A 14,125-nucleotide genomic window follows, 5' to 3' on the forward strand; every position below is an offset into this window, starting at 1 on the left:
GAATCAGAGAAAACACAGCTGAGTTGACTAATCTCCTCAAGAGAAAACCTCTGAATAAGTTTTCACCTCTTTGCTCCTGGCAAGTTTACAAGCTGCCCGAACTTTATAGGTACCTAGCATCCCATTGTATCAATTCTAAAAACAGGCATGGCTCAAAGAACTCCCTGCCTCATCATAAGCATGGGTCCAAGTACTTTCATTGTTTAGCAAGGAGTTTTCTCCCCTAAAGCAGTCTTAAGTACGGGTGGAGTAGAGGTCCTCCCATTTCTGATCCTGGCAAGTTCTTACATCAAAATGGGGAATGTTCCTGGTAGGAAATTTGTTCCAATGGAGGATTCCTCAATGTAGAAATTTTTAACATTCACAAGTCTGAGAAATTTCAAGACTTACTGTAAACCTTAAAATTTCTTAGACTTATGAATGTTGGAAATTTCACCATTGGGAAATTTCATACTTGGAAAAAATTTCCTACTGATAGTAAGAACTCTATTGGAATGTGAAACCCCTTGGCATGGGAGGATCCTTCTCCTCCCTACTTAAGACTACTTTAGGACAGAAACCTTTTGCTAAACAATGAAAGGGCTTTGACCTATGCTTAAGCATAGAACAGGAAGTTCTTTGAGTCATGATTGATTTTAGAATTGATACAATAGAGATACTTGGAATGACAGAACCAGGTCTTGGAACTTACAATCTCCACCCTACTCAGTCTAACAGGATTTAGGAAGGGCTGTAGCATAGATCAAGATTTAATTATTTGAGAATATGACCTACAACAGACATGTGCAAAGGAAACAGACCTCTGGGCAGTCCTGGGTTAAGCTAGAGCCACCATTGGCACAGGGGAGACATCGACAGTGATTGGTAGATGTGAGAACTGAGGGGAGGGGACTTAGATGGTTTCCTTAAAGATAGCGGGGTCTGAGGAGAGAAGAAGGAGGTTTTTGCTCTGAGCGAGGTGGCTCTGAAGGAGGACTGAGGAGGTTGCTCTGTTGGAGGACCAGGAGAGAAGGCTGGCTCTGAAGGAGGAGAATTCTCTGGAAACATTTCTTGAAAGGAGGCTCTCTTGAAGGTGGAGCCTGAGGTTGGCATGAGAAGCCTTACCTAGAGAGATCTTGGGTGAGTGATAAAACCAACTGACTGATTTATTCATTCTTATTCCTTTCTTACTTTCTCTCTTTTTCTATTGATTAATCAGTGTATTATAAATTAAATTTCTCTATAAAACCCAGTTGGCTTGGGCATATTCATAAATTGGGAATATATTCCCTGGCGATCATCTTATATTTATATAAAACCAAGACACAGTAGAAAACATATTTCAGCTGTCATAATTGATATATATATTTCCCTTGCTCCCAAACATTTTAATTATCACAGTTTATGGCTCCCACTCTCTTATCTACAACTATTTAACACTCAAAACTATTTTAAATCTAACATTACAGAGTACAGTTTGAAGCATATTTTCTTGTTTCTTATTTTTTGTGGGGAGGGGAGAGAAATATGACTAATGAGGAAATTTGTTTCATGTGTTTTGTTTTGTAAGGGATTCTATTTTTCTTCTAAGAAGAGTAAGGAAGAAGAGAATTTGGAAATGAAAATAAAATTGAGTTTTAAAAAGATTTTCAGGGGACAGCTGGGTGGCTCAGTGGATTGAGAGCCAGGCCCAAAGATGGGAAGTCCTAGGTTCAAATCTGGCCTCAGATACTTCCTAGCTGTGTGACCCTGGGCAAGTCACTTAACCCCTATTGCCTAGCTCTTAAGCCTTGGAATCAATACACAGCATTGATTTCAAGATGGAAGGTAAGGGTTTTTATTTTTAATTTTTTTTTTCAGAGATTGAGAATGCAAGGCATCCAGCATATAAAACAATTGGGCCTATAGTTTCAAAGCTCAGGAGAGAGGTAATAGAGATTTAAAACTGAGAAATAATAGATTTATGCAGTAGATAAGATTATTCAGGAAGAAAATGTAAAGAGAAAAGATGGAAATTTGAGGAATTCCTACTTTATTGAAAGGAAAAGAAACCATAAGAGGATTACATAGTAAAAGTTTGAATTATTAACCATTCTGAGTCAGGGGTCCCTTGGACAATGAAGCCTGTAGACCTCTTAGAATAATGTTTTTAAATGCAAAAAGTAAAATGCATAGAAATGCAAAGGAATTCAATTTTATGGGGAAAAGTTATCAAAATAATTTAAAAAGCAAGTTCATGACTTAAAACCCCCTAGTCTAAGAGATAAGAAGTTACCAATAAAGTACAATGTTATAGGAGCCCAAGGAATTGAGAGTTTCAAAGGCAGGCTCCCAAGGACAATGTCAGGTGCTTCACAAAATACTGAGAAAGAGCTTTTTTTTTTTTTTAAACCTTTACCTTCTGTCTTGGAATCAATACTGTGTATTGATTCCAAGGCAGAAGAGACTTAAGAGCTAGGCAATAGGGGTTAAGTGACTTGCCCAGGGTCACACAGCTGGGAAGTGTCAGAGGTCATATTTGAACCTAGGACCTCCTGGCTCTAGGCCTGGCTCTCAATCCACTGAGCTACCTAGCTGCTCCCTGAGAAAGAACTTTTGATTTGAAAGTAGGTTCTCCACTGACTGCTGAAAGAATAGTGTCAGTGGTGTGCTGCCTAAGCCAAATTGCTTTAGTTGGTGGTGGTAACTGAGACACTGCCATACAAAGATCAGGTGATATTGAGTCTTCAAAAGAGAATTCTGTGGCTGAAAGCAGGATGCATGGAAGCTGTCTTTAAGCTTTGAACAGGCTGACTTGTAGAAAAAGGGCTTAGACTTCTGCCTCATGCAAGAGGGCAGAACTAGAAAATCTGGAATTGATGGAAGTTGTAGATTTTGGTTCATGTAAGAATAAATTGACTAAAAGAAAGATCCAAAGGTGAACTGGGCTGACCCAGGGTTTACTGGAAGTCTTCACACAAGAGGCTGGAGGACCACTTGTTAGAGCTTCTGTAGAAAGGATTTTCCTATTTAGGTAAGAATTGAAGTAGATGAGAATCTCAACCAGGCAAGATTTTTCCATTCTGAAAGTAGAACATTCTTTCAAAAAGTTTGGTGGTTAAAAGAAAGAAGGGTTACAAATTGAAAAGAAAAAAAGAAAAAAAAGATGGAATGTTAAGATAACCTTTGATTAAATACAGTGCTCAGGGAATTGTATGATCTAATGAACTGATTTTTTTCCCCCTTCAGCTAAGCTGATAAACCTTGTTTCATTTCTTCTTTGTTGTTCTTTTTTTCCTAAAATGCATTATACATTTTTCTTGACTGTGTAAGTATAGAAGAGTGTTCAAAATTGAATATTTGATATATGAAATTTTTTAAATTCTTGGTCCCCATAGAGTCATTTTTCATATAGTATTTTATAGTAGCATATTTATATGTTTTTTATTTATATATTTATTTATATTTATGTATTCATTTATATAATTTTTATTTATTTTTGTTATTTATAATATTTATTTTTATTATTTATATTATATATAAATATTTGTATATTTATATATATTTTATATAATATTTTATATAATATTTATATATAGTATATAGTAGTATATATATAGTGTATAGTAGATTTAAGAGATGTAAACTTTTGGACTGACTGACAGTCAGTAGACTGTAAGACATATCCTATAATAATTTTTACACAAATTCTTGATATCTGCTTGCTTTGCCATTGACCTCCTTTTTAACAAACAAAATACCAAAAACAAACAGAAACAGAAATAACAATTTTAGTTACTTGAGCATGTCACTTAATTTAAGTTTAATCCAGTTTGGGTGGAGTTGAATATTTCAGCACCTTTATATTCCATATTCTCATCAGTATGTGAATGCCTTCCACTGCTGAAGATCAAGAATGGTGGCCATGGGCCAGCAAGGTAGCTCAGTAGATAGAAAGCTAGACCTAGAGACAGGTGGTCCTAGGTTCAAATTTAGCCTCAAATCAGACACTTTCTAGCTATTTGGCCCTGGTCAAGTAATTTAACACTAATTTCCTAATCCTTATTGCTCTTCTGTCTTATTATTGATCTAAAAAAAGAGAGGTGACCAGAAAGTTCATCCCTTATGGTTACCCTGGTTATGACTGACACTCAAAAGTTGGTCAAGCCTGAGCTAGCACTGCACTTCAATAGGCTTCAAGAGACAGTGTCAGCTGCCCTCCATGGTCAAGCCCTGGAATAAATGAGCAGAGGGTATAGTGTAATATATATAATTTTTTTTTAAACCTTACCTTCCATCTTTGAATCAATGCTATGTATTGGTTCCAAGGCAGAAGAATGATAAAGGTTAGGCAATGGAAGTTGAGACTTGCCCAGGGTCATACAGCTAGGAAGTGTCTGAGAGCAGATTTGAACCTAGAATCTCTCTCATCTCTAGGCGTGGCTCTCAACCCATTGAGATACCCAGCTGTCCTTGTAGGTTAATATTAAGTCTGTTTTCTTTACCTCCTTTCCCCAGGGTATCCTGTTAAACTTGGTTGAAAGCTTCACTAGGTGGACATCACTGTTTCAGTGCTGTAAGAATGATGACTTGCTCCACAAATTGGTGAGTTTCTCTCCTTAAGTTCTTTTTAGATCCCTTTTCTAAGTTAGATCTGTCACTGAGTAAAGTTATTTTTGAATCACCTTTCACATTACAAATTGGTGTAATGGAAGGATCCCTGGGCCTGGAATCAGTTTAAAAGCTTCTGAATTTTCAGACAATAAACTGACTCTGGCTTAAAAATACCATCGAACTATTTTTCTAAATATTAGACAAAGTTCATTCCAGGGATTCTCCAGGTCTTGATGTTCAACTTTCACTGCTGGGCAAATTGTTTAATTTCTCTAGGCCTATTGTCTCAGCTATAAAGTAAAGAGTTTGGACTCCACAATTTCTAAATCCCTTCTAACGCTAAGTCCCTGCGATTCTAGAGTGCCAAGCCACACATCAGTACCATATTCCCTGACACCTTCCTTTCTTCTCCTACTTCTTTCCCCTCCCCCTAGACCCTAAGTCTCTTGGGAAAAGAAAAAAGATCTTTCCTCATTCTTAAATTATTGTTTTATTTTATTTATTTATTTGTTTATTTATTTTTTGTGTTTTAAAGCCCTTACCTTCCGTCTTGGAATCAATACTGTGTATTGGTTCTAAGGCAGAAGAGTGTTAAGGGCTAGGCAATGTGGGTCCAGTGACTTGTACAGGGTCACACAGCTGGGAAGTGTCTGAGGCTAGATTTGAACCTAGGGCCTTCTGTCTCTAGGCCTACCTTTCAATCCAATGAGCTACCCAGCTGCCCCCCTTAAATCATTTTTAAAAATTAATTTCAATCCAATGCAATTGATAAGGCATAGAACAAATGTTTCTCAAAGACTTTCAATTAATCCATTTTGAGGCTTTCCTGGCATTGTTCTTCCTTCCAATCATGATGTATCTCTTAGACTTGGATGCTGAAGAGCTGTCATGCAAGAACCTTTATATGCTTCGACTCTGGATCTCTCTATTAGTGCAGTTTTCAGAATAGGTTTCCAAATGACCAAATATAATGTATTTTCAACTGAAGAAGAATCAGCATGACAAAGAACAATGTATCTGTTAACTATGTGAAGAATCTACTTTACAAATGAACATAGTTTTTCTATTAGCTTAATAGCAGTTTGTTCATTCTTTATGACTAAACTGAAGATAATTTTTTGCAATGCCTATTGGCAGGTAAATTATACGGTTTATATCTTGGGGAAATCATAATGCAAGTGTTGTGGAAGGCTCTTATTGACTTAGAATATAACCTCCATCTATGAAGATAGTGGAACTCTAGGTACTCTTCAGTGGTGCTAGGCCTGGAGTGAGTAATTTGGATCTGTCTAGGCTTCAGTCCTTCTCCATGATCTCTTCCAATTAGATCTACCACCATTGGTCACAAATGTAAATATAAGATAAGAGAAATTCTTTGGGGGGAAGTCAGATTTCTTGCCTTTATTGTCTGGCAGTGGTGCCATCTTTGAAATTCCATGATATTCCTCTGTAAACTGTTGAAGCTGACCTTCCTTCCCTTATTTCCTGTGTGAACTTTAGATTACTCCACCCTACTTAGTCTAACAAAAACAGGAATGTCTACACCTATACTTAAGGATTAAGTATTTAGGAGGATGGCCTATGACAGACATGTGCTAGCAAATGACAAATCAGAAACAACTGACAGACCCCTGGGCTGTCCTAAATCAAGCTTAAGCTACCATTGGTACCTGTAAGATGCAGGAAAGTGATGTAAAAACTGTCTATATATTTTGCGTCACTTCCTCTCTCCGGGCTCTTTTGCCACGGAGAGGTGGCTGGCAGCAGCTTGCTGAGCGTGCTAAGAGTTCCAGCATCTATCTGGTTTGGCGGTGAGTTTTCCTTGATACTATACTGGGAGAAGCTGAGTAGCCTAGTTCAGATGAGGCATCTTTACTGAGCTCTATTGGAGTTTAGGCTGATTCTTTCTCCTTTACCTTCCAAACACTACCCTCTTAGAAAGCCACTAATCTTCAGAGACCTCGTGGCAGAGGACTTTGAACTTCCCCTGGCACAGGCCAGGCAGGAGAAATCCTACACCCTTTCCCTCTCCCTTCTCCTTAATTCCTTTCCTCTATATTAATTAAATCACCATAAATTTACTAACTGACTTGGATATTTTATTTGGGATATTCCCTGGTGACCAAAATTAATTTAGATTAGGTCACAACCCTTAAATTATCCTTACACCTGGAAGTTTCTAGAGTTGTGCCATCAGTTGTAGAGACTTTTTTTTTTAAATTAAATTATCTAAGAATAATCTCATGCCTATTTCTCTTTAGTTTATTTGTGGAAGATCCACTGAAGTCACTGTAGTGGCTTACCATCCATCGGTAGTTATCATAGGATGTGAATTGGAAGAATACCATCCAGTGAAACTTGTCCCTATTCCAATATCACTGACTAGTGTCACCCAGCCTTGGCCTGAAGATGTGTAGTATAAACAAACCCATACCCTCCCAGACAGTAATTGATCCTCTAATTAGATAACTTAAATTGAAGAAAAACTTGTTTCTCACTTATGTCCACCCATCATTCTAGTTCTGCCCTCTGGGGAGAAGTTGAGCAAATGTCATCCTTTTTCCGGGTGACTGCCTGTTGTATACAGTGATACAGTAAGATCCCTTACCTATCCCCAGATTTATATTCCAGAGACCCCCACAATAGGTGAAAATCCCTGTGTGGTATTATATTTATTTTATTATTTATACACATTTTAAGGCTTTATAAACTCTTCCCACTCTCCTATAAACCTTTTCCACACTCTTGTTAACCTACAGACACTGAGCCAATCAATGCCCAGTGTATAGAACACAATTCTGTGGTTGGTCGCCTTTCATTCCATCAGCCAATAGTGTGCCGCAATAAGTATAACTCCGCAATACAGAATTAGATTTTTTTTTTAAACCCATGAGAAAGTAAAAAATAAATGAATCATGATAGAGTGAGGGACAATTGTGCTACATTCCTTGTTCCTTCACCCTAATTTCATATAGCAAAATCTCAAAACCTTTTAGCAACCTGATACCCTCTTCTGGAAGGAGGAAGAGGATGTTCTCCAGCTTCTCAGTGTCTTCCCTAAAATGAGGTCCTTAGACCTGTTGCCTCCATTGTCCTGCCTGCTACCCCTGTCTTAATGAGGCCTAAGATCCCATTGGCTTCTTGGGTTACTATGATTCCCTTTATTCCTTCAAGGTGAGCAATGTCAGCTGATCTCCCTATATCCCCTCTTTGTTCTCACCCTTTCTCAAATCTGTCCAATATATGTTGGATAGACCAGGATTTCCAAAGCAGTGCTTCCATCATGCTATTCCCTGTGTCTTCTCTTTCAAGACCAAACTCCTCACTGGCAAATAAGATCCTCCCTATTCTAATCTCAACCCATCCAGAAGCATCTGGCAAGACAGCTTTTCCTTTGAATACCTGGCAGGTGAAAGATGAAATTCCTCAATTCCCTCAAGTGTTCATACTTTTCACACTACTCCTGACATAGCCACCCCTTTTTAAGACCTTCATGTCTAAATCCTCTCCCTTTTAATTTTTTAAGATCTAAATTTAAACACCAAATGCAATGGAAATTTTTAGAAATAGTAGAACAGAAAAAGATTGTACATAAAACTATGATCTCCATTACTTATAGCTTGTTCATATATATATTGTCTATAAACATAGATAGTATATATTTATAAATTAAACACATATGTTTCAAAACTGACCTGTTGTGTGTGATTCTTTCTGGCCTTCTGTTCCCTTCTGTGTATTTTAATAAATGCTTCAGTGATCGTTTTTTCCTCTTTTTTTTGGCTGCTCTATCTCTCTCCTCTCTTTCTTCCACTTCCTCTCTCCACTGGGGGAAAAAAAAGAAAAAAAGAAAATCCTGGTTACAGATATGCAAAATAAGCAAAACAGATCCCTACAATTGACCTTGTCCAAAATTGTCTGCCTAATTCTGCTTCTCAGGAAGTGGGTGGCATGCTTTATCGCCCATACTTTTGAATTCTGGTTTACCTACCCTTCAATTCTCAGCTTCTTTAAGATTTTCCTAGATGCTACATATAAAATTGATCTCTCCTCTTCTTGAAAACCCATAGCTCATTTGGTAGAATGTTTTTGTACCTTGTTATATTCATTTTATCTTCTCTTTTGTTTTTTGTTTTTTTTGAGAGCAGGGACTAAGTAAAAAACCAGCAAACACAGTAGTTGGTGCTCTTTTTTTAGTTGAATTAAAGAGGATGCACATAGATTTTTCAGCTGTTTGCCAATTATGTCCAGGGTGACATGGGCCCATTAAGGCTGTTGTGATAGTTTTACAAAGCCTTCATTTTCTGAGTGATTTAGTTGCTACTTTGGAACCTATAGTTTCCAAAATTTTATTAGGAATGCATCCATATCAGTCAGTCTTGTAGTCATTGTCACACCTGACTACAGTAATCTTAATATTTCTTAGGTTCTGCTATTATAATATCAATTTAATAGCATTACATTTTTTGTGAATCCATAATAGTTTGCCAGTTGGTTTAGTGGAATTTTGTAGATGATTAGAAGCCTGTTAAGAAGTATGCTGATTTTGGTGTGTTTTTTGTTTTGTTTTGTTTTATTTTTTTAAATCCTTACTTTCCATCCTAGAATCAATACTGTGTATATTGGTTCAAAGTAGAGGAGACTTAAGGGCTAGGCAATGGGGGTTAAGTGACTTGCCAGGGTCACACAGCTAGGCAGTTTTTGAGGTCAGATTTGAATGCAGGACCTCCCTGTCACTAGGCTTGCCTCTCAATCCACTGAGTCCACCTAGTTGCCCTCCCCCAAGAATTATTATTATTTTTTGAACCCTTGTCTTCCATCTTAGAATTAGTACTGTGAATTTATAATAAGGCAAAAGAGTGCTAAGGGCTAGGCAGTGTGGTTTAAGTGAGTTACCCTGGGTCATACAGGAAGTGTCTGAGGTCAGATTGAACCCAGGACCTTCCATCTCTAGGCCTGGCTCTCAATCCACTAAGCCACCTCACTGCCCTCTCATACTAGTTATTTAGATAGAAGCAACCAGTATTCAGATGTCTGTTACTGTAGTTTCTACAACTTCTAGGATTCTATCCTTACTGCCAGTACCCTTATTGAGAGCCCTCAGATTATTACAAATGTCCCTAAGCAACTTAAGAGAACTAGGGAGGAAAAAGGAAAGAATTTATATCAATAATTGTTGTGTTAAGAGAGGGTTTGGAAATGCAACAAATTAATAATTTGATTATTTCACAATTTTTATTCTAAGAAAGAGAATTTTGCCAGATTTATTCGAGTAGAGCCTTTCCCATGTATGGTAGCCTTAACAAGACATACCTAACCAGGCAAGTTGCCCCTTGCTTGTCCATGGGAATGAAGTAGACAATACTGATGTCATTTGCTAGTTTTGTTTAATAATTTTTTGCTTTGTAGAGCTTATATTTGGAAGTAGGCTTATCTCTTCTGGGAATTCAAACTTCTTCAAACCAAAGAACAAAGCCATACTATAAAGACCCAATTCATAAGTTAACTGACACCTTGCCCAGTTCCAAAGTCCCGCTCCACCCAATGCTTAGTTCTTCTTTGCTGGAGAAAGATGGTATCTCCAGATATGAACCACCATAATTGCCTGTTCACTTCTCTTCCTGTGGAGATGCCTTTGCCAATGTCTGAATATAATAGAGAGAGGAGAGGTTGGGGCAGTGTCCCAAAAGACTCAGCATGAGGTGAGAAAGTCAAATAGGGCTAAGTTTTCCACAAGACCACAAAATGAGAAATTCTTTTTTGAGGAACTGTGGAGGAAAAAAAGTGACTTTACCTTGAAATCCTTCTGCTTTCAAGTGTAGGTGCTCCATTCACCAGTGCAGATTTCAGCCCCTTCACTTCTTTTGCCTAAAGTCCTCATCACCTACTGGCCTCCTCCTTGAACTGAGCCCCTCAGTACTTAGGTAGGCTTTTCCTCCTGGGACAGATGCTCTATCCAGGCCCATACTATAGGAAAGCCTTTCCAACCTGGGAGGCTCTCAAACCTCTGGCCTCAGGCCATAATTGAGGCATTTTGGTTTTCCTTTATCTGCTAAATATAACCAATTATAAAAATGTGTTTTCCTCATAGAAAGATGGCAGTGTGACTCTTTAACACTGGGAATTATTGATAGCAATGCTTTTGATTTTGCATTAATGCAGCACAAGTAGCAAAAAGAATATTGCTGGGCTTGCAGAGACCTAAATTTTAATTAACTATTATCACAAGCAGCAACTTAACCTTTCTGTAATTTTAATGTCTCCATTTGTAAAATGGGATAGAAATGCTCAAACCATCTGCCTCAGAGGACCCTCCTTATATTGGCACATAAATGTTATTTGCTTCCCCTTTATAAGGGTCTAATCTGTGACTTGAGTGGGGTATTTTCACCTTAAAAAAAAAAATGAACATTCTAAATATGGAAGCAAACTGCAAAACCTATCCCTGGTACTTAAATCTCCAAGGGCTTTTATGTACTAAATTAAAAATTGAATTTTGATCATGCCAGTGATTTCTCTGCCTCTTAACTATAATCAAAATCAAACTTGAAAATTAATTTCATCATTATAAAATTGTAGTCTGGGGACAGGCACCACTAGTTTTATCAGTATGTTTTTAGGATGCTACAGTCAAAAGATCATAAGATAGACTTGTATTCAGCTCTTTACACGTCACTTGATTGTGCTTTTTTTGTATTATGTTACAGAAGCATCATTGATTGAATTTAAATAGACTTATTCACCTATGGCTACAATTATCAAAGCCTTCATCGTATTTATAATGCAGCTTTTAAAAAAATAATGGCAATGTATTGAAGATATAATTAACTTAAAAAAATTAGAATCTTTGTGGGGGGAAAGAATTGCTTCCAAATAATTGGGGGAACCTAACACTTAATTTGAAAATTGTAAGTAGGAATATTAATACTTATATTTCGTTCTCTTGCTAACAAGGATGTAGGATTCCGACTTGACTCGATCCATACCATCCTGCAACAGGAAGTCCTGCTACAAGAGGATGTGGAGCTGATTGAGCTCCTTGACCCCAGTATCCTGTCTACAGGACAACCTCAGCAACAGGAAGATGGACACCTTCCAACCCTTCGCTCCCTAGCAACTCCTAATATTTGGTATTGTCAAGAAAACACCTATCCTATGACTGTTTACATATACAGTACTATCAGAGGAAACTGTCACCATATTCTTCATTGTAAGAGGCATTAAATAAAATTTCTACATTAGCTTGCTTGCAATAACTTAATTTTTAATATAACCCACAAAAGTGCCCTTCTAAAGTGAGTAATAGATACATTAAAGCATGTGGTTTTTAAGAAATCATCTTGATTACATTATATTCATTGTCTCTTATATCTGTAAGACAGATTATTATTAATAGCCACTGAAAGTAAAATGACATGCCCATTTTCCTGACTCAATTCCAGTTTTCTCTCCCTTTCTTGTATACTGTAATGGGACATTTGGGGAGATAGGCTTAGTTGGGATTAAGTATGTATTTTGGGGCAGTAATCGATTCTTCACTGTGGGTGGAAGGGCCAAACAGTCAGCCTTGACCAGGCAGAGCCTGGTCTGGGACCAGGAGTGTTTTTTTTTTTTCCAAAAGGGAAAGGTTAAGAGGGTAAGGGGGAAATCTATAACACTAATTTTACTAACTAAAGTACCCCAAAATCTAAAGCCTTCACAAGAAGGATCTTCATCGAGTTGATTTCCTAATATATCTCCTCGTAATGCTAAGCTGTAAAAACCCAGTCCCTGTCTATCTATCCTGCACTAAACCCTCTCTTGATTCTATTAGAAATACCGGTCAAATACAGACCAGGCAGAGATCCAGGGACAGGTCCCAAGTACAGATAGACTTGGATCTCAGCTTACTGACAGCTTGATGTTGACACAGGACAGAGACAACTTCTTCAGGACACATAGCACAAAGCCCAGCAACATAGGCATTAAAAAAGGATAGGGTCAAACCCTCAGGACTCAGCATCCACACCCTCCAGGTTCAAATCCAGAGAGACAGACAGCCTCCAACAATCTCTTGAGTTTTTAGCTTAACCCCCTTGCAGCATTCCAGAATCTTTCCCTGTCTCGTGCCACTGTCTTCTGCAAACGTATCTCTTCCTTATAACAATACTTATTGGGCTTCTTTAAAATCCTGAGAGCAGGGCAGCTAGGTAGCACAGGGGATAGAGAACCAGGTCTGGAGTCAGGAGGGCATGGCTTCAAATCTCAGACACTTCCTAACTGTGTGACTCTGGGCAAGTCACTTACCCCCATTGCCTAAGCCAGAAGGTAAGGGTTGGGGGGAAAAAAAAAGATGCTGATAGCAAATTACATGCTTTTTTCAAACCAATTAGTCGTTCTAATATCATCACTAATAAGTGATATCTTTCCTCCTTCAGGAAGCTATTATACAGAAACTCAGGTTTTTTTTTAAATGTCCCCAAATTCTATTTTATCAGAATTGAATTTTTGTAGTCAATCATTTTTGAAATGATACAAATCTTACTAGTTTGCTTGGTGGTAGTTTTAGGATCATTATAAACATGAATGATTCCTTGAAGTATTCAGGTTATGATTAGAGAAGGAGAAACAGAGTAACTACTCAGAAGGGTTCTTAAGTGTGACTGGCAGGGCAGTAAAGCTGACTCTCAACTATCTTTTAAGACATTATTCTCATGTTTTCTGGTTTACTCTCAGGTCAGTTTTCACTGATTTCATCCAGGACTAGTTAAAAGAATGATATGTCTTCCACAGAGTGCTGCTTTGATTATAACAAAACAGAAATAAAAAATTAATGCTAGAATATAAAATAGATTAAGGACAACTCTAAATTAGGGAACTTAAATTCTTACAGTAATTATTTAAAACTAGATGACTTAAAGAAATTGTTTCTAACTAGAAAAAATGTTATCTGAATGAAATTTTTTCTAAAGTAGATGCATTTATAGGAAAATGATCTAAATTTGGAAAAAAGGGAAGTTAAAATCTCCCTGAACCAGCATTTTCATTTTGAAATTATGAAATTAGCTTTAAAGTCAATGGTGTATATGTATATATTTTTTTTCTGTTTTATTTTTATTTTTAATTTTTTTTCCATGGTTACATGATTCTTCTTGTCTCCCTCCCCTCTTTACTCCCTCCTCCTGGAATTGAAAAGCAATTTCACTGGGTTATCACTCAAATCCTATTTCCATATTATTCATTTATATAGCAGAGTAATCTTTTAAAACCAAAACCCCAAATCCTATACCCATATAAACAAGTGACAAATCATATGTTTTCCTCTAGATTTCTACTCCTACAGTTTTTTCTCCAGATGTGGATAGCATTCTTTCTCATAAGTCCCTCTGAGTTGTCCTGGATCATTGCTTTGATTTTAGTAGCAAAGTCACTCACATTTGATCATCCCACAATGTTAATTTCTGTGTATATTATTCTCCTGGTTCTGCTTATCTCACTCCACATCAGTTCATGTAGGTCTTTCCAGTTCTTATAGAAATCAAGCAGCTCATCATTCCTTATAGCATAATAGTAT

At 37.3% G+C, this 14,125-nt stretch overlaps 1 protein-coding gene across 6 annotated transcripts in view; it reads left to right on the forward strand.

The window, feature by feature from the left end:
* Window positions 1-14,125, forward strand: part of VEZT (vezatin, adherens junctions transmembrane protein) — a 75,230-nt gene that overhangs the window by 20,323 nt on the left and 40,782 nt on the right. For 5 of the 6 annotated variants that reach the window (XM_007503224.3, XM_007503225.3, XM_007503227.3 and 2 more), the window contains exons 3-4: window positions 4,477-4,563; window positions 11,527-11,702. In XM_007503224.3, coding sequence (XP_007503286.1) covers window positions 4,477-4,563; window positions 11,527-11,702 — 263 coding nt within the window. Of the gene's footprint in view, window positions 1-4,476; window positions 4,564-11,526; window positions 11,783-14,125 lie in introns of those variants that run through there. The other variant, XM_016425726.2, reaches the window with a different exon arrangement.

The sequence above is a fragment of the Monodelphis domestica genome, chromosome 5, assembly GCF_027887165.1.
Source record: "Monodelphis domestica isolate mMonDom1 chromosome 5, mMonDom1.pri, whole genome shotgun sequence".
Lineage (NCBI taxonomy): Eukaryota > Metazoa > Chordata > Mammalia > Didelphimorphia > Didelphidae > Monodelphis > Monodelphis domestica.